General features: G+C 41.0%; 1 protein-coding gene and 1 non-coding gene across 2 annotated transcripts; both read left to right on the top strand.

Annotated features, from left to right (window-relative positions):
• Positions 1-50: 50 nt before the first annotated feature.
• On the top strand, positions 51-25,761 carry TFB2M (transcription factor B2, mitochondrial). The gene is made up of 8 exons (XM_060192107.1): positions 51-450; positions 2,890-2,978; positions 7,516-7,669; positions 8,476-8,624; positions 10,782-10,871; positions 18,019-18,075; positions 19,491-19,648; positions 25,341-25,761. The coding sequence occupies exons 1-8, from the start codon at positions 150-152 to the stop codon at positions 25,516-25,518; spliced, it is 1,176 nt and encodes a 391-aa protein (XP_060048090.1). The 5' UTR covers positions 51-149; the 3' UTR covers positions 25,519-25,761.
• Positions 6,287-6,403, top strand: LOC132539185 (small nucleolar RNA SNORA38). Its single transcript, XR_009550480.1, has one exon. It is a non-coding gene; the product is annotated as a small nucleolar RNA SNORA38 (small nucleolar RNA).
• Positions 25,762-26,229: the final 468 nt, after the last annotated feature.

Here is a 26,229-nt window from a genome sequence, read left to right as displayed (position 1 = left end):
GTAGGAGCAGTCGTTCGCATGCGCAGTTCATAGTGTGTACTTCCGCCTTTCCTAGCAGAGAGTTACGGAGATGTCACACGTGGGGTGACCTGCAACTGTATAGCAGAAGAAGCGACCCTGGATTAAATCTGAGTCGAACTTTAAGAAAGATGTGGGTCGCTGTCGGGGCACTTTCTCCGCGGCTTACTCTGTCAGCCTGGACAGGCGCGAGCCGCTTCTGTCTCCTGCGATGCGGAAAGACAAAGAGGAAGGACTTGCCTTTGAGGAACTGCCTTGGAGTGTCAGACTTCAGGCAGTCTTTGTGGTCCGGTGTAGGTTTCGAAGACCAGATAGGCAAAAACCGCTTCGACCCCAGGCGTTACATAACCTGTCCGGAATTGGCAAAGAATATGGCGCGTGTAATTGAGAAACACATAAAACCTAGCCCTGTGGTCCTGGAGTGCAGTCCAGGTAAGGTTGTCGTGAATTCTATTCTCTCTTCTGAAGACTTTTATGAAACCCTTTGGGTCCCGTCTAAGATATGTCCCTTTCCTTCAAATAGTAAGATTTGTATGAAACATGACACCCCACAAACAACGTTGCTGTCAGTTAATGATTTGCGCAGTGCTCTTGTCAAGCATGCGCTTAGATTTAACCGTTTCCCCACATTTTTATCATTATTAGCAGAGCATTGCTAATGGTGGTGCTGGGGGATGAACCTGGAAACTCGGAGCTTAAAGGCATGACAGTTCTTTGCATAATCTTTATGCCGTCTTCCCTGCGCTCTCCCAAACAGTGGTAAATCCATAACCAAGCACTTGCTATCTTTGCTATCTCATATCTATAGCAGGATGTCGAAAACACAAGTTATATAGACATGGAAAAGCGCTTTCAAGTAATACGGATATTCGAATATAATTTTGAAATATTTACCTGTTTATAATGTGCCAGGAATTGAGGGGAAAGTGGCAGCCATGCACATCGGTGCTTTCTTGAGTAGAATTAAGTCTCTCCAGACACAGACCACTTTTCTTGTATGTTTGTTTTTCTTTAGAGATAATGAAATTTGAGGGGTAGAGGAGATAGCATAATAGTTATGCAAAAACACTTTCATGCCTGAGGCGCTAAAGTCCCAGGTTCAGTCTCCAGCACCACCATAAACTAGAGCTGAACAATGCTCTGTTAAAATATATATATATATATATAGAGAGAGAGAGAGAGAGAATGAATGAATGAATGAAATTTGTGATTTAAGAGAGTGCAGGTTTTATGTGGTCCGGGAGGTGGCGCAGTGTTAAAGCTTTGGACTCGCAAGCATGAGATCCTGAGTTCGATCCCCGGCAGCACATGTGCCAGATTGATGTCTGGTTCTTTCTCTCTCCTATCTTTCTCATTAATAAATAAATAAAATCTTTAAAAAAAGAGAGAGAGAGAGAGAGTGCAGGTTTTGCAGTTCCTCGTAGAATAGATTCAAAACAAGCCGCAGCAGTTATTGCCATGTTAGTGTCAAATTCCTATGTAATCCCCAGTTTCTTTTTTTTAATTATTATTTTTCCTTTATTGGGGGGTTAATGTTTTACATTTGACAGTGAATACAATAGTTTGTACATTCATAACATTTCTCAGTTTTCCACATAACAATACAACCCCCCTAGGTCCTCTGTCATCCTTTTCCAGGACCTGCACTCTTTCCCCCACCCACCCCAGAGTCTTTTTATTTTATATTTATTTACTTTCCCTTTTGTTGCCCTTGTTGTTTAACATTGTTGTGGTTATTGATGTCGTTGTTGTTGGATAGGACAGAGTGAAATGGAGAGAGTAGGGGAGACAGAGAGGGATAGAAAGATAGACACCTGCAGGTGGGGAGCTCCGGTCCTTGCGCTTTGCACTACGTGCACTTAACCTGTTGCGCCACTGCCCTACTCCCTATTTATTTATTTATTTATTTATTTTAAAGAGGGGGGAGAGAAAGACACCTGCAGACCTGCTTCACTACCCATGAAGCAACCCTCTTGCAGGTGGGGAGTCAGGGCCTCAAACCAGGAGCCTAATTCTGGTCCTTGTGCTTGGCACCATTTGCGCTTAACCCACTGTGCTACTGTGCTACCGCCCGACCTCCCACCCCAGAGTCTTTTACTTTGGTGCAATATACCAACTCCAGTTCGGGTTCTACTTGTGTTTTCTCTTCTGATCTTGTTTTTTCTACTTCTGCCTGTGAGTGAGATCATCCCATATTCATCTTTGTGTTTCTGACTTATTTCACTTAACATGATTTCTTCAAGTTCCACCCAAAATGGGCTGAAAATGGTGAAATCACTATAATCCTCAGTTTCTTTATGGGTGACTGAGTAGAACTATATCTATTTTGAATGATATGCAAGTTAAATGTATAAATAGCAGCCTAGAAAGTAGTGCCGCAGTTAAAACATTGAACTTTCAAATAAGGTGCCAAGTTCCATCCACAGCACCGTATTTGCCAGAGTGATGTTCTTGTTCTCTCATTAGTAAGTAGATATATCTAAGAAATCAAGAAAGGGGGCGTCGTGCTGTAGTGCAGCAGGTTAAGTGCACTGGCACAAAAAGCGCAAGGACCGGCACAAGGATCCCGGTTTGAGCCCTCCGGCCCCCCTACCTGTAGGGAAGTCGCTTCACAAGCGGTGAAGCAGGTCTGCAGGTGTCTTTCTCTCCCCCTCTCTATCTTCCCCTCCTCTCTCCATTTCTCTCTGTCCTATCTAATAATGACATCAGTAACAACAACTACAACAATAAAAAATAAATAAATAAGAAAGGGTGGAAAGTGCTTATGCAAAAATACAGAAACAATTCTAAATAGGACAGTATATTAAACCATTATAAAAATGTATTCAAAGAAAAAAATTGAATACACTTTTCATTCTATTACTATTCTAGGTCCTGGAATCTTGACTCAAGAATTAGTTGGACTTAGCAGTAAAGTGATTGCCCTTGAAAGTGACAATACTTTTATTCCACAATTGAAGGTATGTGTTGAGTTAGCTATCTTTGAGAAATTTAGAGAAAGAAAATTAAGCACACAATTTATTCTTATAGGCTCAGCCTTTAGGGACCATGCCTTAAGTATCCTGTTAACTGTCCCCAGTGACTAAAACACAGTAAGTCCCAGTGCTTGTTGAATGATGAAATATTGGGGGGTCAACAAGGGCAACAAAAGGAAATAAATAAAATTTTTTTTTTAAGATTTTAAACATTATATATATTAAAAAAAGAAATATTGGGGGTTCTGGTCTTAATGCTAGACTAGTTTGGTAGCGTTGAGCAAAATGTATATATGGCATCTAGACTTGTTTCTTCGACTCAGAAATAGACTCTGATGTGCTCTTTGTGAGTCTAGCATCTCCAGTTAAGAGCACTAAGATTAAACTGTGGAATTAGAGTTACATAGTCAAGAACAGTTTTAGTTTTCTTTTTGTTTTGTTTTTTTTTTACTATATTTGATAGAGACAGCCAAAAATTGAGAGGAAAGGGGGAGATACAGAGAGACACCGACAACACTGCTTCATCACTTGCAAAGCTTTTTCCCTGCAGACAGAGACGAGGGGCTTGAACCTGGGTCTATGCATATTGTAACATGTGCGTTCAACCAGATGTGCTACCACCAGGCCCCCAAGAACAGTTTAGGCAGCTACAAATGCATGGGATTAAAGTGTTATCCAAATGGATTTTTCAGTGACTTCTGCATCTTATATACCAAATGAGTTATCAATACAATGGAAAGTCCTTGCATCACTGGTTAGTTGGTTTTTTTGTTTGTTTTTTTTCCCATTTTTTATAAATCTCTAGATTCATTTTAAGAAACATCTAAGGTAGCGGCACACCAGGTTGAATGCACATGTTATCATATACAAGGCCCTTGGTCCCCACCTATGGAGGAAAGCTTCACAAGTGGTGAAGCTGTGCTGCACGTGTCTTTCTCTCACTTTGTCTCTTCCTGTCTTGATTTCTCTGTCTCTATTCAATTAGTAATTTTTTTTTTTTTTGACAAAAAGAAAGGATCTTAAGAAATATCCAGCTGGGAGTCAGCCGGTAGTGGAGCGGGCTAAAGTGTAGGTGGTACAAAGTGCAAGGACCGGCATAAGGATCCTGGTTCGAGCCCCCGGCTCCCCACCTGCAGGGGAAGTCGCTTCACAGGCGGTGAAGCAGGTCTGCAGGTGTCTATCTTTCTCTCCCCCTCTCTGTCTTCCCCTCCTCTCTCCATTTCTCTCTGTCCTATCCAACAACGATGACATCAATAGCAACAATAATAACTACAACAATGAAAACAAGGGCAACAAAAGGAAATAAATAAATAATTTATATATATATATATATATATATATATATATATATATATATATAGCTTCCTAAGCCATGCCAAAAAAAATGCTACCTAAAAATACAGAATGACAACAAATAATTGTGAAAATGTCTACCAAATCCAGGTATTTTGGGGTTTTTTTAATAGAAATGAACTCTAGAGATTGTTTTTCTATTTAAAAAAAAACCACACATTTATTTATTCCCTTTTGTTGCCCTTGTTTTTTTATTGTAGTTATTGTTGTTGTTGATGTCATCAAGCTTTCTCCCTGCAGGTGGACACCAGTGGCTTGAACCCGGGTCCTTGGGCACTGTAGTGCACTTAACCAAGTGTGCTACCGCCTGGCCCCTCTCTCCTTTCTATCTCAGAAAACAGTAAAATTGGGCTGGAAAGCAGCTCAAAGATATCAGTCATGTTTATTTAATGCCTGGGGTTAATTCCCTTGCACCACATAAAACACACACACACACACACACACACACACACCCCTCTCCCCCACCCCCACCCCGTCAGCTGATTCAGTGAAAAAGGGAGAGCCAGCCAGTAACATACCCTGGGACTATAACCTAGAATTTTGTATACATTATTTCTCACTAGAATATCAGTCATGCAATGTTTTTGAATAGCCCAGGAAGGTGATAGGATTAGGGGAGCAGTGGATTCATAAAGCCAGCACTGAGCCCTAGCGATAACCCTGGTGACAATAAATAATAGACAAAGTTAATTAAATTAGGAAGGCAAGTAAGAACTATAATGAACTATACCTGTAGATGAAGTCATTCCACAGTCTAATGACAAAAAACTCAACCCCCCAAAAGAAAACCTGCAATGTGAGCTTATGGGGGGGGTAGTTTCTCACAAAATAAGATTCCTTAAAAACTGATTATCGGGGTGGAAAGGGGGGGGAAACTGATTATCAGGGTTAAGTGAGAAGAGCTTGTCTGCTTTATTGTTCTCATGACCCAGGTTCAAACCTGGAGGAAGCTGGTGCTGTGGTATCTTTCTCTCTATCCATCTGTCTTTCCCTATCTGAAATAAGTCATCTGGGGGGTGGGGGGCCTATGGCACTGGTGCACCCAGTTAAGCGCGCAGAGCACTATTCACTAGGACCCAAGTTTGAGCCCCCATTCCCCACCTGCAGTGGGGATTCGGCACAAGCTGAAAAACTAAAAATAATAACATTTCCTATGCATGAGAACCTCAACAGCACAAGAAAACACTGTCCTCTTCAAGTTGATTTTTTTTTTTTCTAACATCCAATTAGGTTTATGGAATCTGTACTGAGTTCTCTAGCACTGCTGCAAGGTGAAACTTATGGCAGTGAAGTGAATGGGATATATAAGCCCTCTTTCAACAGAAAGAATCTTCTATTAGGGACTAGGTGATGATGGACCTGATAGGATGCACATATTGCCATGTATGAGAACCTGGGTTCAAGCCCACAATCCCCACCTATGGTGGGGAAGCTTCTGAGTCCTGGGGTAGTACTGCAGGCACCTCTCCTGTGGCATGCAATATCGCCTCTCTCTCTCTCTCTCTCTCTCACCTTCTATTAAAGGAAAAGACCAAAAAAAAACCACCAAGAGCAAGAACCAAGCCTCAGTAATAACCCTGGTGGGTGGATAGAAAAAGAAAAGAAAGAAAAAAAATCTTCTGTTATCGTCTCTGATATATCTTAATAAGCTATGGCCAATACAATAAGAGCTAAGGTCATTTGGTGAAAGACTAAACTCTTGGAGTCAAAGGGCAATATTCTCTTGATTATATCTGCCTTCTACTCTAATATTTTTAGTGCTTTTCTCTGCTATGAAGCACCTTCTCATGACTATCAAAATGGGTTGCAATTCTTTGCCCAGATGTGGTCTCAAAAATCTGCTCACTGCTACTGAGTTCTTAGAGATGAACAAGAAGCTTTTTGAACAACTGAAGCACTGAGATAAAGTAAAGCAAAAGGATAAATCAAGCTTTATTGTATCTGCCTACAAAGGTGTGTGTATGGTTCCATGTCTTTGGATAAATGAGAAATATGGAATTGGAGAAATCTTAGGCCAGCTTGCTCCCTGCAGGCTAAAGATCCACCTTTCCACAAAAGCATGTGGCATTTAGTGTATCTCAGTCTTCCCAGTAGGATTTCAGAGATCAAGGGCAAAGAAAAAGATGGTTTCAAAGAGAAGCTTAGTAATAAGACATAGAAGTTGTCTAAATGAAGTCTACAGTAGGCAACTATCAGGTCTTCAATATGACATGTTTTTTCACCTCCCCACATTAAAGAAGAAAGAATCTGAAGGATTTGTGATCTTTATAAACTGTTTAGATTTGAGGTATCTTTCTGGAGGTAATAGTTGTTTATGTAGGAATAACTCTTTGGGGCCAGCGAGATAGCATAATGGTTCTGCAAAAAGTCTTTTATTTATTTTTTATTATCTCTTTATTGGACAGAGACAGGAATTAAGAAGGAAGGGAGAGATAGAAACGAAGTGAGACAGAGACACCTGCAGTACTGCATCACCACTTGCAAAACTTTCCCCCTGCAGGATCTCTTTTTTGCCCTTTCTCCCTCTTAATTTTTGTCTATCAAATTTTTAAAAATATTTATTATTTATTCCCTTTTGTTGCCCTTGTTTTATTGTTGTAGTTATGATTGATGTCGTTGTTGTTGGATAGGACAGAAATAAATGGAGAGAGGAGGGAAAGACAGAGGGGGAGAGAAAGACACCTGCCAACCTTCTTCACCGCCTGTGAAGCGACTCCCCTGCAGGTGGGGAGCCGGGGCTCGAACAGGGATCCTTACTCCGGTCGTTGCGCTTCGTGCCGCGTGTGCTTAACCCACTGTACTACCGCTAACTCCCTATCAAATTTTAATAAAATTACTTTGTAATTACTTTAAAAAGATTCGTAAGTATATATATTTAAAATAATTATTCTGGGGCGGGGTGGTGGTGCACCTGCTTGAGCACACATGCTACAATGCACTAGGGCTCAGGTTCGAGCCCCCAAGTGGGGACCTACAGAGGGAAAGCTTTGCAAATGGTGAAGCAGTGTTGCAGGTGTCTCTCTGTCTCACACTCTCCCTTTCTCACCCTTCCCTCTCGATTTCTGTCTCTATCCAATAAATAAAATAATAGTAAAATAATAACTTTCAATTGTTACAAGCTTTTGCAGCACTGAAGTCTCTTAACATATTGCTTCTTGTCTCTCTTTAGTCCCTACAAAAAAAACTGGATGGACAACTACAGGTGGTCTACTGTGACTTTTTTAAACTGGATCCTGCCAGTGGTGGAACAGTAAGACCTCCCATTATGTATACAGACACACTTTTTGAAAACTTGGGAATAAGACCAACTTCTTGGACAGCAGGTAATTTTATCATTCAGTAAAGCAAATAGAAGCCTAATAACTTGCCAGCTTTCTCTTAACAGTACATGTGTTCTGGTGAAAAGATTCATGTGTAATTTATATTATACAGTTTCCGGGTAGATGTTCTTAAGTTGAATTTGACTCTCTCTGGCTTAAACACAGGTAATTAGAGCATTTCTATAGATGCTGATTCAAACAGGGAAAGATGCTGAAGCTTCCTTTTTATTAAAACAAACAAACTAGGAATTAATACAGTTTGACTTAAAAGGTAAACGGGGGTGGGGGGGGAGGTAGATAGCATAATGGTTATGTAAAGAGATTCTCATGCCTGAGGCTCCAAAGTCCCAGGTTCAATCCCCTGCACCACCATAAGCCACAATAGAGCAGTACTCTGGTTTAAAAAAAAAGGGGGGGGGGGTTTGCTGGGCAGTAGCACAGCGGGTTAAGTGCATATGGTGCAAAGCGCAAGGGCCAGAGTAAGGATCCCAGTTTGAGCCCCCCAGCTCCCCACCTGCAGGGGTTTGCTTCACAAGCAGTGAAGCAGGTCTGAAGGTGTCTTTCTCTCCTCTCTGTCTTCCCCTCCTCTCTCCACTTCTCACTGTCCTATCCAACAACGACAGCTGTGACAATAATAACAGTTACAACAAGGACAACAAAATGGGAGAAATGGCCTCCAGGAGCAGTGGATTCATAGTGCTGGCACTGAGTCCCAGCAATAACTCTAGAGGCAAAAAAAAAAAAAAAAGAAGAAAGAAAGAAAAACACTTAAAATTTTACTCAAAAATTCTTGCTTGTGTTCATAACAGATGTCCCTATGAAAGTAATTGGACTCTTACCTGTTAAAAATGAGAAGAAGGTACTTTGGAAACTTTTACATGACATATATTCCTGTACATCTATATTTCAATATGGACGAGTAGAACTGAATCTGTTTATTGGTGAACAAGAATACCAGGTAAGTTATTGACAGTACTTACTTTGGTGGGAGGCTTTGGAGGAGGGGGTTGGTTATGGGAGCAGTAGAGTTGGCTGTCAGATGTTGCTTGTTTTCTGGACAAGGGAAAGGACTTTTGAAGTGGAGGCATTTGCATAGTGGATCTGGCTGGAGGAAAAGGTAAAAGTCAGGAGGAGAGCATAAAAGCTGTGCAAATGACTCTTATGCCTGCGGCTCTGAAGTTGCAGGTTCAATTCCCCCTGCACCCCATAAGCCATAGCTACTATGGAAATGTTCTAATGTTTTTCTTTCCCCCATGAATCTTTTCACATAAGATCTTTCTTTTTTTAATTTTAATTTTTATTTATTTCCTTTTGTTGCCCTTGTTATTTTACATATGATCTTTCTTTCTAATACTTCACCAAAGTGACTATTCATCTTTCCAGTGTCAAGCTGTAAAATTCAGTAACCCAATTATAATATATATTTCTTTTTTTTTAAATTTATTTTATTTATTTATTCCCTTTTGTTGCCCTTGTTGTTTTATTGTTGTAGTTATTATTGTTGTTGTCGTTGTTGGATAGGACAGAGAGAAATGGAGAGAAGGAGGGGAAGACAGAGAGGAGGAGAAAAAGATAGACACCTGCAGACCTGCTTCACCGCCTGTGAAGCGACTCCCCTGCAGGTGGGGAGCCGGGGTTCGAACCTAGATCCTTATGCCGGTCCTTGTGCTTTGCGCCACCTGCGCTTAGCCCGCTGCACTACAGCCCGACTCCCCTATAATATATATTTCTAACATACTTGCCCTCCAATAATTAAACTGATTTTTTTTTTTTTTACTTTAATGAGGTTTTTGACATATTGGGTAATATGATTAGAAGTCTATCTCAAGCATATTTTGTTTTGAATTTATTTATTTTTGCTTCCAGGGTTATTGCTGGGGCTAGTGCCTGCACTGCAAATCCACTGCTCCTGGAGGCCATTTTTTTTTTTAATTTGATAGGACAGAGAGAAATTGAGAGAGGGGAGGAGAAAGATAGATACCTGCAGGCCTGCTTCACCACTTGTAAAGCAACCCCATGCGGGTGGGGTGCCTGGGCTTCAAACCGGTATCATTGTGCTGGTCCTTGCACTTCATACTTTGTGTGCTTAACCCGGTGTGCTGCTGCCCTGCCCCCTTGTTTTGAATTAATATGTTATAAATATTTTATTTATGTATTTTGGATAGAGACGGAAATTGAGAGGGAAGGGGGAAACAGAGACCTAGAGTACTACTTCAGCACTCCTAAAGCTTCCATTCTGCATGTGGAGTCCAGGAACTTGAATCTGGCACCTTGGTGATGTGTTGACCCCTTGAAGAACATTCTTATTTGAAACAGTTAAGATCAAGATTTTACAGGGCCGGGTGGTGGTAGAGCAGCAAGTTCAGCACACATGGTGCAAAGCACAAAGACCTGTGTAAGGATCCCGGTTCAAGCCCCCTGCAGGGGGTCACTTCACAGGTGGTGAAGCAGGTCTGCAGGTGTCTGTCTTTCTCTCCCCTTCTGTCTTGTTTTTTATTGTTGTAGTTATTATTGTTGTTGATGTCATGATTGGATAGGACAGAAAGGGGGAGAGAAAGATAGACACCTGCAGACCTTCTTCACTGCCTATGAAGGGACTCGCAGGTAGGTAGCCAGGAGCTTGAACTAGGTTCTTTTTTTTTTCTTTTTTTAAAGATTTTTTTTAATATTTATTTTATTGTATTTATTCCCTTTTATTGCCCTTGCTGTTTTATTGTTGTAGTTATTATTTTTGTTGTCATTGTTGGATAGGACAGAGAGAAATGGAGAGAGGAGGGGAAGACAGAGAGGAGGAGAGAAAGATAGACACCTGCAGACCTGCTTCACCGCCTGTGAAGCGACTCCCCTGCAGGTGGGGAGCCAGGGTTCAAACCAGGATCCTTATGCTGGTCCTTGTGCTTTGCGCCATCTGCGCTTAACCCGCTGCGCTACAGCCCGACTCCCTGAACTAGGTTCTTATGCAAGTCCTTGCCACAGGCGCTTAACCCACTGTGCTACCACCCGACCTCCATTTTCTTTAATTTCTAGATAGTATTAAAATATCTCTAGGAAGATAAAGCATTTTGTTTTGATTGACTATAGTTGTGTACATGTGATTTTATTTTCCTTTTACTAGATATTAGTGGCAAATCCTAAATCTCCTCGCATGTATCAGTCATCAAGTGTGCTGTGGCAAATAGCTTGTGATATTAAGCTTCTGCATACGGTGAGTAAAATCCTTTTAAATTTCAACAGAGAACTTGTTTGCAGAGTCTATGTTTCTGTAAGCCTTAAATTGGGGGGTTGGGGTGAACCTATTTTAAATAGGCATCAAGTATCTGGTCTTTTCCATAAATCAAAGTTGCTATTTAATATAAAATCAGCAAATGAATATGGTAGGAACATCACAGAATAATTTTATACTAGAGGAAGATTTGTCAAGGGTAACCAGTTTATTCCACAAATATCTTCTCTTGAAAAGTAGGCCTATTTAATTTTAAGGCCCCCAGATTTCAATTAGTTCACTTTTTTTTTTTTTTGCCTCCAAGGTTATTGCTGGGGCTCAGAGCCTGCACCATGAATCCACTGCTCCTGGAGGCTATTTTTTTCCCTTTTGTTGTGGTTATTATTATTGTTATTGATGTCATTGTTCATCATAGGACAGAGGAGAGGAAGATAGACACCTGCAGACCTGCTTCACTGCTTTTGAGGTAACCCCCCTGCAGGTGGGGAGCTGGGGGCTTGAACCAGGATCCTTATTTTGGTCCTTTCGATGCACACCATGTGCGCTTAACCCGTTGTGCTACCACCCGACCCCCAAAATCATTCATTTTTATACATCTATTTTGTTGTAAGTCCGTTGTCTTGCAACGAGAACCTTACATGTGCACAACTTCATTGCTTCCAACAAGAAACCACAGCACTAGACCTTCCCCTGGTGCCATGGCACCTCTTACGAGATCTGGGCCTTCTGACTAGGCCACATACATGGCACGGCATAGGCCCAGTGTGAAGTGATTATCTCAGTGAGCTATCTCTCTGGCCTATGAATCATCTTTTTGAAAAGAAGGAAAAGGAGCTGAATGGTGCCGCAGCGGGTTAAGTGCACATGGCAGAAAGCGCAGGGACTGGCATCAGGATCCCGTTTCTAGCCCCTGCCTTCCCACCTGCAGGGGGTTCACTTCACAGTCGGTGAGGCAGGTCTGCAGGTATCTTTCTCTCCCCCTTTGTTTCCCCCTCCTGTCTCGATTTCTCTCTGTCCTATCCAACAACAGCAGCAGCAATAACAACAACAATAAACAACAAGGGCAACAAAAGGGGGAAGAAAAGAAGGAGGATGGTCGATCTGTTAACCCCTAGACTGATTGTGACTATACAGGAAATGCTGCCTGTTAAAAATTAGGGCTTAATGACCTGGGATAAAGCATACGACAGGCCCTAGTTGTTTTGTTTTCCCCTAAGAAAGAGAGTGAGATTGAAAAACAAGATCAGAAAAGAAAACACAAGTCGAACCTGAAATGGAATTGGTGTATCGCACCAAAGTAAAAGACTCTGGGGTGGGTGGGTGGGGAGAATACAGGTCCAAGAAGGATGATAGATGACATAGTGGGGGTTGTATTGTTCAATGGGAAACTGGGGAATGTTATGCATGTACAAACTATTGTATTTACTGTTGAATGTAAAACATTAATTCCCCAATAAAGAAATAAATTAAAAAAAAAGAAAGAAAGAGAGTGAGAGTCCACAGAGTAATGGAGGCTAGGCTCAAACTTGGTTTGTTTGCCAATCTGAGGGGCCAAGTTATATCTCTAGCATCATGTGTGCCCGACTGAGAGCTCAGGTTTTCTCTCTCCTCCATCTCACTCTTATTAATAGATGAATTACTTTGTTTTTCTAGCAGAGTCATTGAGGCTTGGTGCCTGAACAATTCCCCCCCAGTGGCCATTCTTTTATTTATGGTAGAGAGAACAAGGGAGACAAAGAAGAAAAGACAGAGCACTGCAGCACTGCTCCACCACTTGTGAATCTTCCCCCTATTAATGGGGTTGTTGGGGGAGGCATTTAGCCCAAGTCCTTGCACCTGGTAACACATGGTGGTATATCTGACTTCATGAGTAAATTTTTTTTTTAATTAAAACCTAAAAACCTACTCGTGGGTGAGAGAGACAGCATACTGGTTATGCAAAAGACTTTCATGCCTGAGACTCTGACATCCCAGGTTCAGTCCCTCTACCCCACACCACCACAGGCAGAGCTAAGCATTGCTCTCTCTTGTTTTATTTTAAGATAAATGTTAGGAGTTGGTTGGTGGCACACCTAGTTGCACGCACACATTTCCATGTGCAAGGACAGGGTTTTAAGCCCCTGGTCCCCACCTGCAAGGAGTAAGCTTCACAGGTGATGATACAGTGCTGCAGATGTCTCTCTAGATCTCCCCTTCCTCTCCCACTTTCTCTCTGTCCTATCAAATGAAATTTTTTTTAAAAATTGGGGGATTGGGCGGTAGTGCAGCGGGTTTAGTGCAGGTAGTGGAAGGACCAGCAGCGTAAGGATCCCAGTTCAAGCCCCCCGGCTCCCCACCGGCAGGGGGAATCCCTTCACAAGCGGTGAAGCAGGTCTGCAGGTGTCTGTCTCTCTCCCCTCTCTGTCCTATCCAACAGCAATAACTACAACAATAAAAAAAAACAAGGGCAACAAAAGGGAATAAATAAATATTAAAAATAAATAAATATATTGTTGAACTGGGAGATAGCATAATGGTTATGCAAAAAGACTTTAATGCTTGTGGCCCCAGGGTCCAAAGTTCAATGCCTAAAATACCATAAACCATTGTTCAGTTCTTTGGTTAAAAAAAAAAAAACACTTGTCAGACTGAGCAAATAACTTAGAGCATAGTGCTTGCATGCTTATTAAGACCCAGAGGTCCAAACACAAGTCAAACCTGAAATGGAATTGGAGTATTACACCAAAGTAAAAGACTTTGGGGTGGGTGGGTGGGGAGAATACAGGTCCATGAAAATGATGAATGAAATAGTGGGGGTTGTATTGTTAAATGGGAATCTGGGGAATGTTATGCATGTACAAACTTTTGTATTTACTGTTGAATGTAAAGCATTAATTCCCCAATAAAGAAATAAAAAAAATAAAAAAAAAAGACCCAGAGGTCCTGGGAACAGGCGGTGGATGGTAACACCTGGTTAAGTGCACACTTTACAATGTAAAAGGATCCGGGATCAAGGCCCTGGTCCCCACTGGCAGGGGGAAAGCATCACAAGTGATGAAGCAGTGCTGCAGGTGTCTCTGTCTCTTTCCCTCCCTTTCTCCTCCCCTCTCAACTTCTCTATCTCTGCCTAATTATAAATTTAAAATATTAAAGGAGGCTGAGCAGTAGTGCAGCAAGTTAAGCGCACATGGCAAGAAGCGCAAGGATTGGCTTAAGGATCCCTGTTCGAGCCCCCAGCTCTCCACCTGCAATGGGGTCGCTTCACAGGAGGTGAAGCAGGTCTGCAGGTGTCTAGCTTTCTCTCTCCCTCTCTGTCTTTCCCTCTCTCAGTTTCTCTCTGTCCTATCCAACAACAACAAGGACAACAAAAATGGAAAAAAATGGCCTCCAGGAGCAGTGAGTTAATAGTGCAGGCACCAAGCCTCAGTGATAACCCTAGAGAAAAAAAAAGAACCAGAGGTCTTAGGTTCAGTCTTTGTCATCACCATATAGACCTGAGCTCAATTTTTCTGTCTCTATCAAAGACAAAAAAAAAAAAAGGAAAAAAATGGATGCCTAGATGGGGTAGATTTGGCATGCTGGCTCTGAACCCCAGCACTAACCCTGGTGGCAAAAGAAAAAAAAAGGAGAACATCGGGCCGTAGCGCAGCGGGTTAAGCGTATGTGGCGCGAAGCACAAAGACCGGCATAAGGATCCTAGTTCAAGCCCCCGGCTCCCCACCTACAGAGGAGTCGCTTCACAGGTGGTAAAGCAGGTCTGCAGATGTCTATCTTTCTCTCCCCCTCTCTTTCCCTCCTCTCTCTTTTTTTTTTTTTAATTTATTTCTTTATTGGGGAATTAATGTTTTACATTCAACAGTAAATACAATAGTTTGTACATGCGTAACATTCTCCAGTTTCCCATTTAACAATACAACCCCCACTATGTCATTTATCATCCTTCATGGACCTGTATTCTCCCCACCCACCCACTCCAGTGTCTTTTACTTTGGTGCGATACGCCAATTCCATTTCAGGTTCTACTTGTGTTTTCTTTTCTGATCTTATTTTTCAACTTCGGCCTGAGAGTGAGATCATCCCATATTCAGCCTTCTGTTTCTGACTTATTTCACTCAACATGATTTTTTCAAGGTCCATCCAAGATCGGCTGAAAACGGTGAAGTCACCATTTTTTACAGCTGAGTAGTATTCCATTGTGTATATAGACCACAACTTGCTCATCCACACATCTGTTGTTGGACACCTGGGTTGCTTCCAGGTTTTGGCTATTACAAATTGTGCTGCCAAGAACATATGTGTACACAGATCTTTTTGGATGGATGTGTTGGGTTCCTTAGGATATATCCCCAGGAGAGGAATTGCAGGGTCATAGGGTAGGTCCATTTCTAGCCTTCTGAGAGTTCTCCAAACTGTTCTCCACATAGGTTGGACCAATTGACATTCCCACCAGCAGTGCAGGAGGATCCCCTTGACCCCACACCCTCTCCAGCATTTGTTGCTGTTACCTTTTCTGATGTATGACATTCTCACAGGAGTGAAATGATATCTCATTGTTGTCTTTTATTTGCATTTCTCTGACAATCAGAGATTTGGAGCATTTTTTCATGTGTTTCTCAGCCTTTTGGATCTCTTCTGTGGTGAATACTCTGTCCAAGTCCTCCCCCCATTTTTGAATGGGGTTATTTGTTGTCTTGTTGTTGAGTCTGGCAAGCTCTTTATATATGTTGGTTATTAAACTCTTATCTGATGTATGGCATGTAAAGATCTTCTCCCATTCTGTGAGGGGTCTCTTGGTTTGGGTAGTGGTTTCTTTTGCTGTGAAGAAGCTTTTTAATTTGATGTAGTTCCATAGGTTTATACTTGCCTTAGTCTTCTTTGTAATTGGATTCGTTTCATTGAAAATGTCTTTAAAATGTATGCGGAAAAGAGTTCTGCCAATATTTTCCTCTAAGTATTTGATAGTTTGTGGTCTAACATCCAAGTCATTGATCCACTTGGAATTTACTTTTGTATTTGGTGAAATACAGTGATTCAGTTTCATTCTTCTGCATATTTCAACCCATTGTTTCCAACACCATTTGTTGAAGAGACTCTGCTTTCCCCCTGTAATAATCTTTGTCAAAGATTAGATGTCTATAGGTGTGGGGCCTCATTTCTGGGCTCTCAATTCTATTCCACTGGTCAGTGTGTCTATTCATGTTCCAGTACCAAGCAGTTTTGATGACAATGGCCCTATAATACAGTTTGAGATCTGGGAGTGTGATGCCTCTAATTCTGTTCTTTTTTCTCAAGATTGTTTTGGCAATTCTAGGTCTCTTCTGTTTCCAGATAAACATTTGTAGCATTTGTTCTATTCTCCTAAAAAGTGTGCTTGGTATCTTGATGGGGGTGGATAGCATTAAATTTGTAGATGGCTCTGGGTAATATATTCATTTTGATTATGTTAATTCTTCCAACCCATGAACATGGAATCTCTTTCCACTTCTTTGTGTCTTTTTCAATTTCTTTGAGTAGTGACTCATAATTTTCAGTATACAAGTCTTTCACTTCTTTGGTTAGGTTTACTCCTAGATATTTTATTGTTTTTGTTGCTATAGTAAAAGGAATTGATTTCTGGATTTCAGTTTCTTCTAACTTAGTGTTTGCATAGAGGAATGCCACTGACTTTTGAATGTTAATTTTATAGCCTGACACCTTACTGTATTGCCTGATGATTTCCAAAAGCTTCTTACTGGATTCCTTAGGTTTTTCCATATATACTATCATGTCATCTGCAAATAAGGAGAGTTTGACTTCTTCTCTTCCAATTTGTATCCCTTTAATTCCTTGCTCCTGCCTGATTGCTATGGCAAGAACTTCCAACATTATGTTGAATAGTAATGGTGATAGTGGGCAGCCCTGTCTAGTACCTGATCTGAGTGGAAATGCTTCTAGTTCTTTCCCTCCTCTCTTCATTTCTTTCTGTTCTATCCAAGAACAACAATAATAACTACAACAAGGGCAACAAAAAGGAATAAATAAGTTAAAAAAAAAAAAAAAGGAAGGGACAGGGGTAAATAGCATAATGGTTATGCAAAGAGACTGTCATGCCTGAGGCTCCAAAGTCCCAGGTTCAGTTCCATGTACCACCATCAGCCATAGCTGAGCAGTGCTCTGGTTAAAAAAAAAAAAAAAGGAAGGATGACAACAATAATAACGACAACAAAATGGGAAAAATGGCATCCAGGAGCAGTGGATTCATAGTGCAGGCACTGAGCCCCACCAATAACCCTGGAAACAAAATAAGTAAAATAAAATAAAAAATAAAGGAAGGAAGAAGATAACAGTATTGATGCTTTTTCAGTTTGGTGGAGTTCTGGGGTTGTACCTGCATTGTGCACATGGCAAAGCAACACACTATCTGAGTGTGTTATTTGCCTTCCATAAGTACTAATTCTTAAATTGATAATCTTATCTGACTCTCAAGTGATGCTATAAGTGTCCAAATGTCTCTTGACAGTTTACCTTGGAATAAACCTTTGGTTATTGTCATCATTCAAATATATACATATAATCATTCAAATATATACATATATATATAATATATATGTATATATTTCTCTCATATGTGACTTTACTTAGATTAAAATAATTGTGTGTTTAAACATGACTTTTCTTTTTCCCCCAGAGTCGAGCTCAGCTCTAGTTTATGATGGTACTGGTAATTTAACCTGGGACCTTTGGTACCTCAGGCATGAAAGGCTCTTTGCATAACCATTGTGCTATCTGTCCAGCACTATCTGACCTATTTTTTAAATTTTATTATTTATTTATTTTAACGAGAGCACTTCTCAGCTCTAGTTTATGGTGGTGTGAGGAGCTCCAGGACTTCAAGAGCCTCAGGCATGACAGTGTCTTTGCATTAACCATTATACCATCTACCCCCACCCATGACCTATTTTTCAGATCACTTTATTGAGGGAAATTGTGATTTACAAGACAGTTGTTATTATGTGTGTAGAGTTTTTGTCTCCTGGTATTTTCCCTCTTATGAATGAGAGCCTCTGTTATTTGAAAAGTGGGCATTATTTTGGTTTTTAAAATAGCAATAATTTGGGCAGTTTTACCAGAGAACTAAAATGTTTTGGTTTTTTATTCTGTTTTCCTCAAGGAATCTTGCTCATCATTTGACATAAGCAAACCAAATGGAAAACTGAAAAAGCCAAAGGTGAGGATGAATATTGTTCAATGTCTGCAAGATTGTTTACTTGATAGAGTAGGTACCTTGCCATGTGTGCAGCCCAAGGTCAAGTGGTGGGCATGCTGGTTGAAGGTACTATAGCAGCACCAAGGGACAGTGTGGTATCTCCTTTATGTCTCACAGTCGGGAATGGTCACCCCTGAGTTGTGAAGTTGTACTACACTAGGTGCAATTTCAGGACAGGAAAGATAAAACAAACAAAAAAATGAATACCTTTCTCTTTGTTTTTGTTTTGTTTTGTTTTGTTTTACCAGAGCACTGCTCAGCTCTGGCTTATAGTGGTATAAGGGATTGAACCTGGGACTTTGGAGCCTCAGGCATGAGTGCATAACCATTGAGCTATCTAACACCACCCTCTGTTTCTTTTTAAAAAGAATTGTTTCTTAATAACAGGACCATAAAGACAGAATCAGAGCATCATGACACAGGCTAGAAGGTGACACAGTGATAGTACATTGGACTCTTAAGCATGAGATCCTGAGTTCAGTCCCCAGCATCACATGTGCTAGAGTGATCATGTGTTAACTCTCTTTCTCTCTCTCACCCTCTCCCTCTCTCTTCCACTAGTAAGATTTTATTAATTTTTTAAATATCTAGTAGTGTTCTCTGTTTTATTTATTCTTTAAGATTTATTACTCGAGCACTGCTCAGCTCTGGCTTCTGGTGGTGCCAGGGATTGAATCTGGGACCTTGGAACATCAAGCAAGAAAGTCTTTTGCATAGACACTATTCTATCTTCTCATCTGGGGAATTTATACCTTTTATGGCAAATATGAAACACCATGCGTTCTTTTCCTGGAAGAACTGTCATCCTTCATGGTGACTTATCTACAAACAACCTTACTATGAAGTAGCTGTGACTTACCAGGAGGTAGTTCTCCTGATAGAGTTAGGTGGACTACTATCTGTAGATACCTGGGTTCAAGCCCTGATCACCTCATGCGGGAACTTCATGAGTGGTAGAGCAGTGGTATTGTTTCTTCCTCTCTGTCTTTTACCCTCTATCAAAAAAAAAAAAAGATACGCCTCCTCCATCATCTCCCCCATCATCCCCCAGGGATAACCTTGGTGGCAGTAAAATACAATAAGGAGACCAGGAACTGTCTTATCCAGTAGAGCACACACATGTTATCATGTACAAAGACCCAGTCAAGTCCCCAGCCATCGTATGGGAACACCATGGAAAGGGAAAGTAGTCCTATGCTGTCTCTCCTCCTCAAAAAGAAATGACTCAGGTGAGTAATTAGTCCACATTCCCCACAAGGACACTCAGTGTCTGCCAGTGATGGTTGCCTCTTCTAGCAGGTAGCTTGAATGAGTAAGTGGACAGTGTCTTGTTCTGGTAATATTTTGTAACTAACACAATCTGTTTTTCTCTGCAGGAGCCACATCAACCACTTCAAAGGCTGTGTTTTGTTCAGCTGACTCCTCGTAAAAACTTATTTACAGAAAACTTAACACCTATTAACTATGATATCTTCTTTCATATGATAAAGCAGTGCTTTGTAAGGCGCAGTGACAAACTTACAGACCACTTACCGTAAGTGAAAAGAATGAAAGCATATATAAGAGTAGCCACTTAGGGTCAGAAGTAATATGTCCATCTTAGTGTCTTTTAATACGTATCGTCTTTTTGTTTTGTTTTGCCTCCAGGGTTATTGCTGGGGCTCAGTACCTGCACTACAAATCCACTGCTCCTGGGGGCCACTTTTTTCCCTTTTGTTGCCCTGGTTGTTTTATCATTGATGTGGTTATTACTGTTGTTGTTATTGATGTCATTTTTTTTTATTATCATATTTATATATTTATTAATTTTTAAATTTAATTTAATTAATTTATTTTTATTTAAGAAATGATAAATTAACAAAACCATAGGAAAAGGGGTACAACTCCACACAATTCCCACCACCCAATCTCCATATCCCACCCCCTCCCCTGATAGCTTTCCCATTCTCTATACCTCTGGGAGCATGGACCCAGGGTCACTGTGGGTTGTAGAAGGTGGAAGGTCTGGCTTCTGTAATTGCTTCCCTGCTGAACATGGGCGTTGACTGGTAGGTCTATACTCCCAGTCTGCCTCTTTCTTTCCCTATTAGGGTGGGTCTCTGGGGAAGCAGAACTCCAGGACACATTGGTGGGGTCTTCAGTCCAGGGAAGCCTGGCCGGTATCCTGATGACATCTGGAACCTGGTGACTTCAAAGAGAGTTAACATACAAAGCCAAACAAATTATTGAGCAATCATGGACCCAAAGCTTGGAATAGTGGAGAGGAAGTGTTAGGGGGGTACTCACTGCAAACTCTAGTGTACTTCTGCTTTCAGGTATATATTTTGCAGTAGTTTATGGATACGTGTGAACATACGCTCTCACAGAAACTGGTGTATATCTAGGTTTTGGGACTTTGTTAGAAAGTGAACCACCTGAGATAGGATTAGAGTATACTATAAAAGGAATGAAGCTGAAGGGTTGTCATTCCACACATGAAGTCTGAAGTGAAGCATGTTGAGCTGGCAGTCGTGTTGATTAGGTTGCAATCGACAGATGCAATATTTTTTGATATGGATAGGGAGAGGCATACGGGAAAGTGGGCCCTATCCAAGGGTTCCAGGACTGGGGGAAGTAGAGGCTCTATAGTGGAGATGTGAGGTTCCTGCTGTCTTAGGGTTCAAAAAGACAATGGATAGTTAATGTTATCACATTATTTGGTAATTGGGTTAACTTTGAAAAGTCCTTTTGTTATGGTTTGCTGTACAGTACCCAGTATCTTATATATAGCTGTGCCACTGGTTGCTCCTGATCTATTTGGTCTAGGCTTTTTTTTTGTGTGTGTGTGTGTCTCCCCTTTTTTATTTATTTATTTATTTTTTTATTTAAGAAAGGATTAATTAACAAAACCATAGGGTAGGAGGGGTACAACTCCACACAATTCCCACCGCCCAATCTCCATATCCCACCCCCTCCCCCGATAGCTTTCCCATTCTCTATCCCTCTGGGAGCATGGACCCAGGGTCATTGAGGGTTGCAGAAGGTAGAAGGTCTGGCTTCTGTAATTGCTTCCTCGCTGAACATGGGCGTTGACTGGTCGGTCCATACTCCCAGTCTGCCTTTCTCTTTCCCTAGTAGAATGGGTCTCTGGGGAAGCTGAGCTCCAGGACACATTGGTGGTGTCTTCAATCCAGGGAAGTCTGGCCGGCATCCTGATGACACCTGGAACCTGGTGACTGAAAAAAGAGTTAACATACAAAGCCAAACAAATTGTTGAGCAATCATGGACCAAAGCTTGGAAAAGTGGAGAGGAAGTATTAGGGAGGTACTCACTGCAAACTCTAGTATACTTCTGCTTTCTTGATGTCATTGTTGATAACAAGGTCAGAGAGAAATCGAGAGAGAACGGGAAGACAGAGAGTGAGAGTGAAAGATAGACCTGCTTCGCCGCCTGTGAAGTGATTCCTCTGCAAGTGGGGAGCCGGGGCTCGAACCAGGATCCTTATTCCGGTCCTTGCACTTTGCACTTTTGCATTTAACCCACTGTGCTAGCACTGACACCTGACTCCCCTTCTTTGAAAGACAGCCATATACCTAGTGTTCTTTCTTCGTAAGGGCTTATAAAAGCTATCACTACTGGGGGCCAGGCAGTAGTAGCTCACGGGGTTAAGCACACACATAGTATGAAGTGCAAGGACAGGAATAAGGATCCTGGTTTGAGCCCCCAGTTCCCCATCTGCAGGAGGTTGCTTTACAAGCAGTAAAGGTCTACAGGTGTGTGATCTTTCTCTCCCCCTCTCTGACTTCCCCATCTCTCTCAATTTATCTCTATCCTATCTAATAACAACAACAATAGAAAAAAAGAAAAGAAAAGATGGCCTCTAGGAGCAGTGGATTCTTAGTGCAGACACTAAGCAATAACCCTAAAGGCAAAAAAAAAAAACTATCACTGTTTCACTGCTGCTATCTACTTTGTTTTGTTTGTTTGTTTGTTTTTGCTCAACTCTGGTTTATGGTGGTGCAGGGGATTGAACCTGGGACTTTGGAGCCTCAAGCATGAGTGTCTGTTTGCATACCATTATGCTATCTACTTTGTATCTATGTAATTTTTAGATAGAACTGATGCATATAATTCTATAAGTTGGGGGCCAGGTGGTGACACATCTGGTTAAGCTCACATACTATAATGCACAAAAACCCAGGTTCAAGCCCCTAGGTCCCACCTGCAAGGAGAAAGCTTCACAAGTGGTGAAATAAAGTTACAGATATCTGTCTGTCTCTCTCCTTCCATATTTCCCCCTCCCCTCTCAATTTCTCTTTGTCTCTATCCAGTAATAAATTAAATTAAAATATAATAATTTGTAAGTTGTATATTGCACCTTGTAATCAACAACCTATAGTGCTTCAAAGTATTGTCTGAGATTAGGTAAAATGTTAGAATAATCATTTTAATTTATTCAACTATTCAATACAGCACTCTGAACTATTGATTATGCAGTTTTTATATAAGAAATAAGAGCATAGGTTAGATAGCATAATGGTTATGCAAACAGACTCTCATGCGTGAGGCTCCAAAGTCTCAGGCTCCATCCCCCGCACCACCATAAGCCAGAGCTGAACAGTGCTCTGGTAAAAAATAAATAAATAAATATTATGGGGGGCCATGTGGTGGCTCACCTGGTTAAGTGCTCACATTATAGTACACAATAACCCGGGTTCAAACTCCTGGTCCCCATGTGCAGGAGGAAAGCTTTATGAGTTTTTAGACAGGGCCACAGATACCCCTCTCTCTCTCTCTCTTAGATACTTTTATTTATTTATTACTGGGTAGAAACAGAAATTGAGAGGGGCCAGGGGAGATTCAGAGGGAAAGAGACACCTGCAGTCCTACTTCAACACATATGGAGCTTTTCCCCCTGCAGGTGGGGACCAGGGGCTTGAACCTAGTCCTTGTGCATTATGATATGTGCGCCACCACCTGGCCCCTCTCTGTCTCTCTATCTTCCTTCCACCTCTCAGTTTCTTTCTGTTTCTAGCCAATAATAAATAAATATTATGGGAACAAATAGTCTTTTGGGAGCAGTGGACCTGCATGTCTGAGACCCTGGCAGGTAAAAATAAACTATAAAATGACAGGAGATGAATAAATGTAATCCGCTGCTTTGTAGCTTGACGCTTTGTGGGTATTTTCAATGAAATACCAAGAACATGCATAATGTCCTCTATAGTTTTCATCTGTAAATTGTGACTTTAAACAAAGCTGCAATTTATGAAAGCGTGTCCTTAAATAGTGTATCATTTAGTTGACAATATAGGATAAAGATGAAGACTGGCTACTTAGGAATTAAGTAGTGACTATGGTAAACTGGTGGAAAATGTTAAAGATTCTTTTGGCAATCTCTGGGAATTTAAAAGCATGTTTATACCTATGACCAAGAGTCCATTCAAAAATTAGAAAGTACTGTGATCCGGGAGGTGGCGCAGTAGGTAAAGCACTGGATTCTCAAGCATGAAGTCCTGAGTTCAATTCCTGGTAGCACATGTACCAGAGTGATGTCTTATTCTTTCTCTCTCTCTCTCTCTCTTTCTTTCTTTCTTTCCCTCTTTCCCTACCTTTCTCATTAATAAATTAATAAAATCTTTTTAAAAAGAAAAGAAAGTACTCATTCAACAATAACGACATCTTCTGTTGCAGCTGCTAATTATTGTCAGGGATTCACTAACGTATTTCTTGATAGACTAATATGTAAGGCTTTTTTTTTTTTTTTTTTGTCTCTAAGCTTATTGCTGGGGCTTGGTAAAGCCTGTACTATGAATCCACTGCTCCTGGAGGCTATTTTTTCTCTTTTGTTGTCACTGTTTATTGTTGTTATTGCTGTTGTTGTTGCTGGATAGGTCAGAGAGAATTGAAGAGAGGAAGGGGAGAGAAAGGCACCTGCAGACCTGCTTCACTGCAGGTGGGGAGCCGGGGGCTCAAACCAGGATCCTTATGCCAGTCCTTGCTCTTTGCGTCATGTGTGCTAAATCCACTGTGCCCAGCCCTCTGGCAGTTTTCTGTGTTATGTTTGTTAGTAATTTTTATATAAACATGAAGACAATTGTTCTGTCTCTGAGAAATCCAGTTTTCAGAATGAGTTAGAAGATGAAAAGAGGTAGACAGGAAATACCTTTTTAAGATTTATTTTATTGAGAGAGAAGAACAGCACTCTGATATATGGGTACTGGGGAGCTCATTTTTGTCAGTATAGAATTCTACCATTACATCACCTCTCAAACTGGCAGTGGAAAACATGTTTAAGGGATGCTGTTAAGAACAGGGGAAGGGGAGTCGGGCTGTAGCGCAGCGGGTTAAGCGCAGGCGGCGCAAAGCACAAGGACCAGCATAAGGATCCCGGTTTGAACTCTGGCTCCCCACCTGCAGGGGAGTCGCTTCACAGGCGGTAAAGCAGGTCTGCAGGTGTCTATCTTTCTCCCCTCCTCTCTGTCATCCCCTCCTCTCTCCATTTCTCTCTGTCCTATCCAACAACGACAACAACAGTAATAACTACAACAATAAAACAACAAGGGCAACAAAAGGGAATAAATAAATAAAATAAATATTTTAAAAAAAAAAAAGAACAGGGGAAATGGGTAACATAATAGTTACACAAAAGAAACTTCTACATGAGGCTCAAGCTCAAACCTAGCCATTGCCATAAACCAGAACAGTATGTTTTCTAATTAAAAGAAAGAGAGAAAGAGAGAAGGTAAGGGAGGTGGACATTGTTAAACTGGAGCTTTGTGTGAGAATTTACTAGAACATGTTAAAGTGTTCCATTACACATAAATCTTGAACTTTTAGGAATAAACATAGAAAGTCATACAGTATACTCAAGCTCTTAAGTTTAACAAGATTAGTACAGTATGGTAAGTTAGGCACTTTAAGTTGGACCTAGCTGTCGTCATCTCTATCAATATTAACCAAGAGGGGCCCAGGCGGTGGCACACCAGGCTATGTGCACACATTACAGTGCACAAGGACCTGGGTTCAAGCCCCTGGTTCCCATCTACAGGGGGAAAGCTTCAGAAGTGGTGAGGTAGGACTGCAGGTATCTCTTTCTCTTTCCCTATCTTCCCCTCCTCTCTCAATTTCTGTCTGTCTCTTATCCAATAAGTAAAAATGCTAAAAAAATAATAATAAAATACTAGCCAAGAAGTTTTATGAAAAATGTTTAATAAACTTTGTGGGTTTTTTTGTTTGTTTGCAGTTCTTTGAGTCCAGTTGACGTGGTGGATATATTGAAGCACATACATACTTTAAACCAATCAAAAATAACAGATATATACCCTGAAGAATTTAAGCGCCTTTTTGAAATTATAGATAGCTCCAAAGAGTATACTCACAGATGGCTTTATGATGAGTACATGGAAGAGGTAATCTTGTAGAGAACTGTGCTACTCAGGAAGCTAGAGCCATTTATTTGGAAACAATGGCAGATGAAAAGGGACTCCATTTGAAAACGCATCTTTTAAGAGAAGATATTTTTGTCCTATCAACAGAAGATAAACTGTTCATGATTTGTATGGGTGAGGCAAATCGTTCCTTTTAAAGTTATTACCATTTCATCATCTTAGATGAAACTATGGGTGCTATTCATTCACAACTGAATAAAATGAAAATACAAACTATTTATGACTTTTATGAGATTGAATTTGTGTTGTTTCAGATTCCTATTTACTGTAAATATAGACGGGATAGTTGCAGGATGCTACTACATGAAATTTGACTTGACTGAAAGCTTAACAGTTATACAGAAAGTCTTTTCCCAGGGCACCAGTGTCCCAGGTTTAATTTCTGGCTGTACCATAAGGCAGAACTGAGCAGTCCTCTGATTCGCTTAACCCTTATGTCCACCCCCCACCCAAATAAATAAACAAATCCAGCCTAAACTGGGATTATGGATTTATAAGTTTACCATGCATGAAACCCAGGGTTCGAACCCTGGCACATGAGAGCACCAAGGGCACTGTCTAAGCCAGTATTGTATTTCTCTCTCTCTCTCTGTTTCTGTCTTTTAAAAATGTTTTTCTAATGGTCCAAGAGTTGGCGCAGTGGATAAAGCATTGGGCTCTCAAGCAGGAGAGATGGAGTTGCAG

Source organism: Erinaceus europaeus, chromosome 6, assembly GCF_950295315.1.
Source record: "Erinaceus europaeus chromosome 6, mEriEur2.1, whole genome shotgun sequence".
Lineage (NCBI taxonomy): Eukaryota > Metazoa > Chordata > Mammalia > Eulipotyphla > Erinaceidae > Erinaceus > Erinaceus europaeus.
This window is presented reverse-complemented; position numbering and strand designations above follow the sequence as displayed.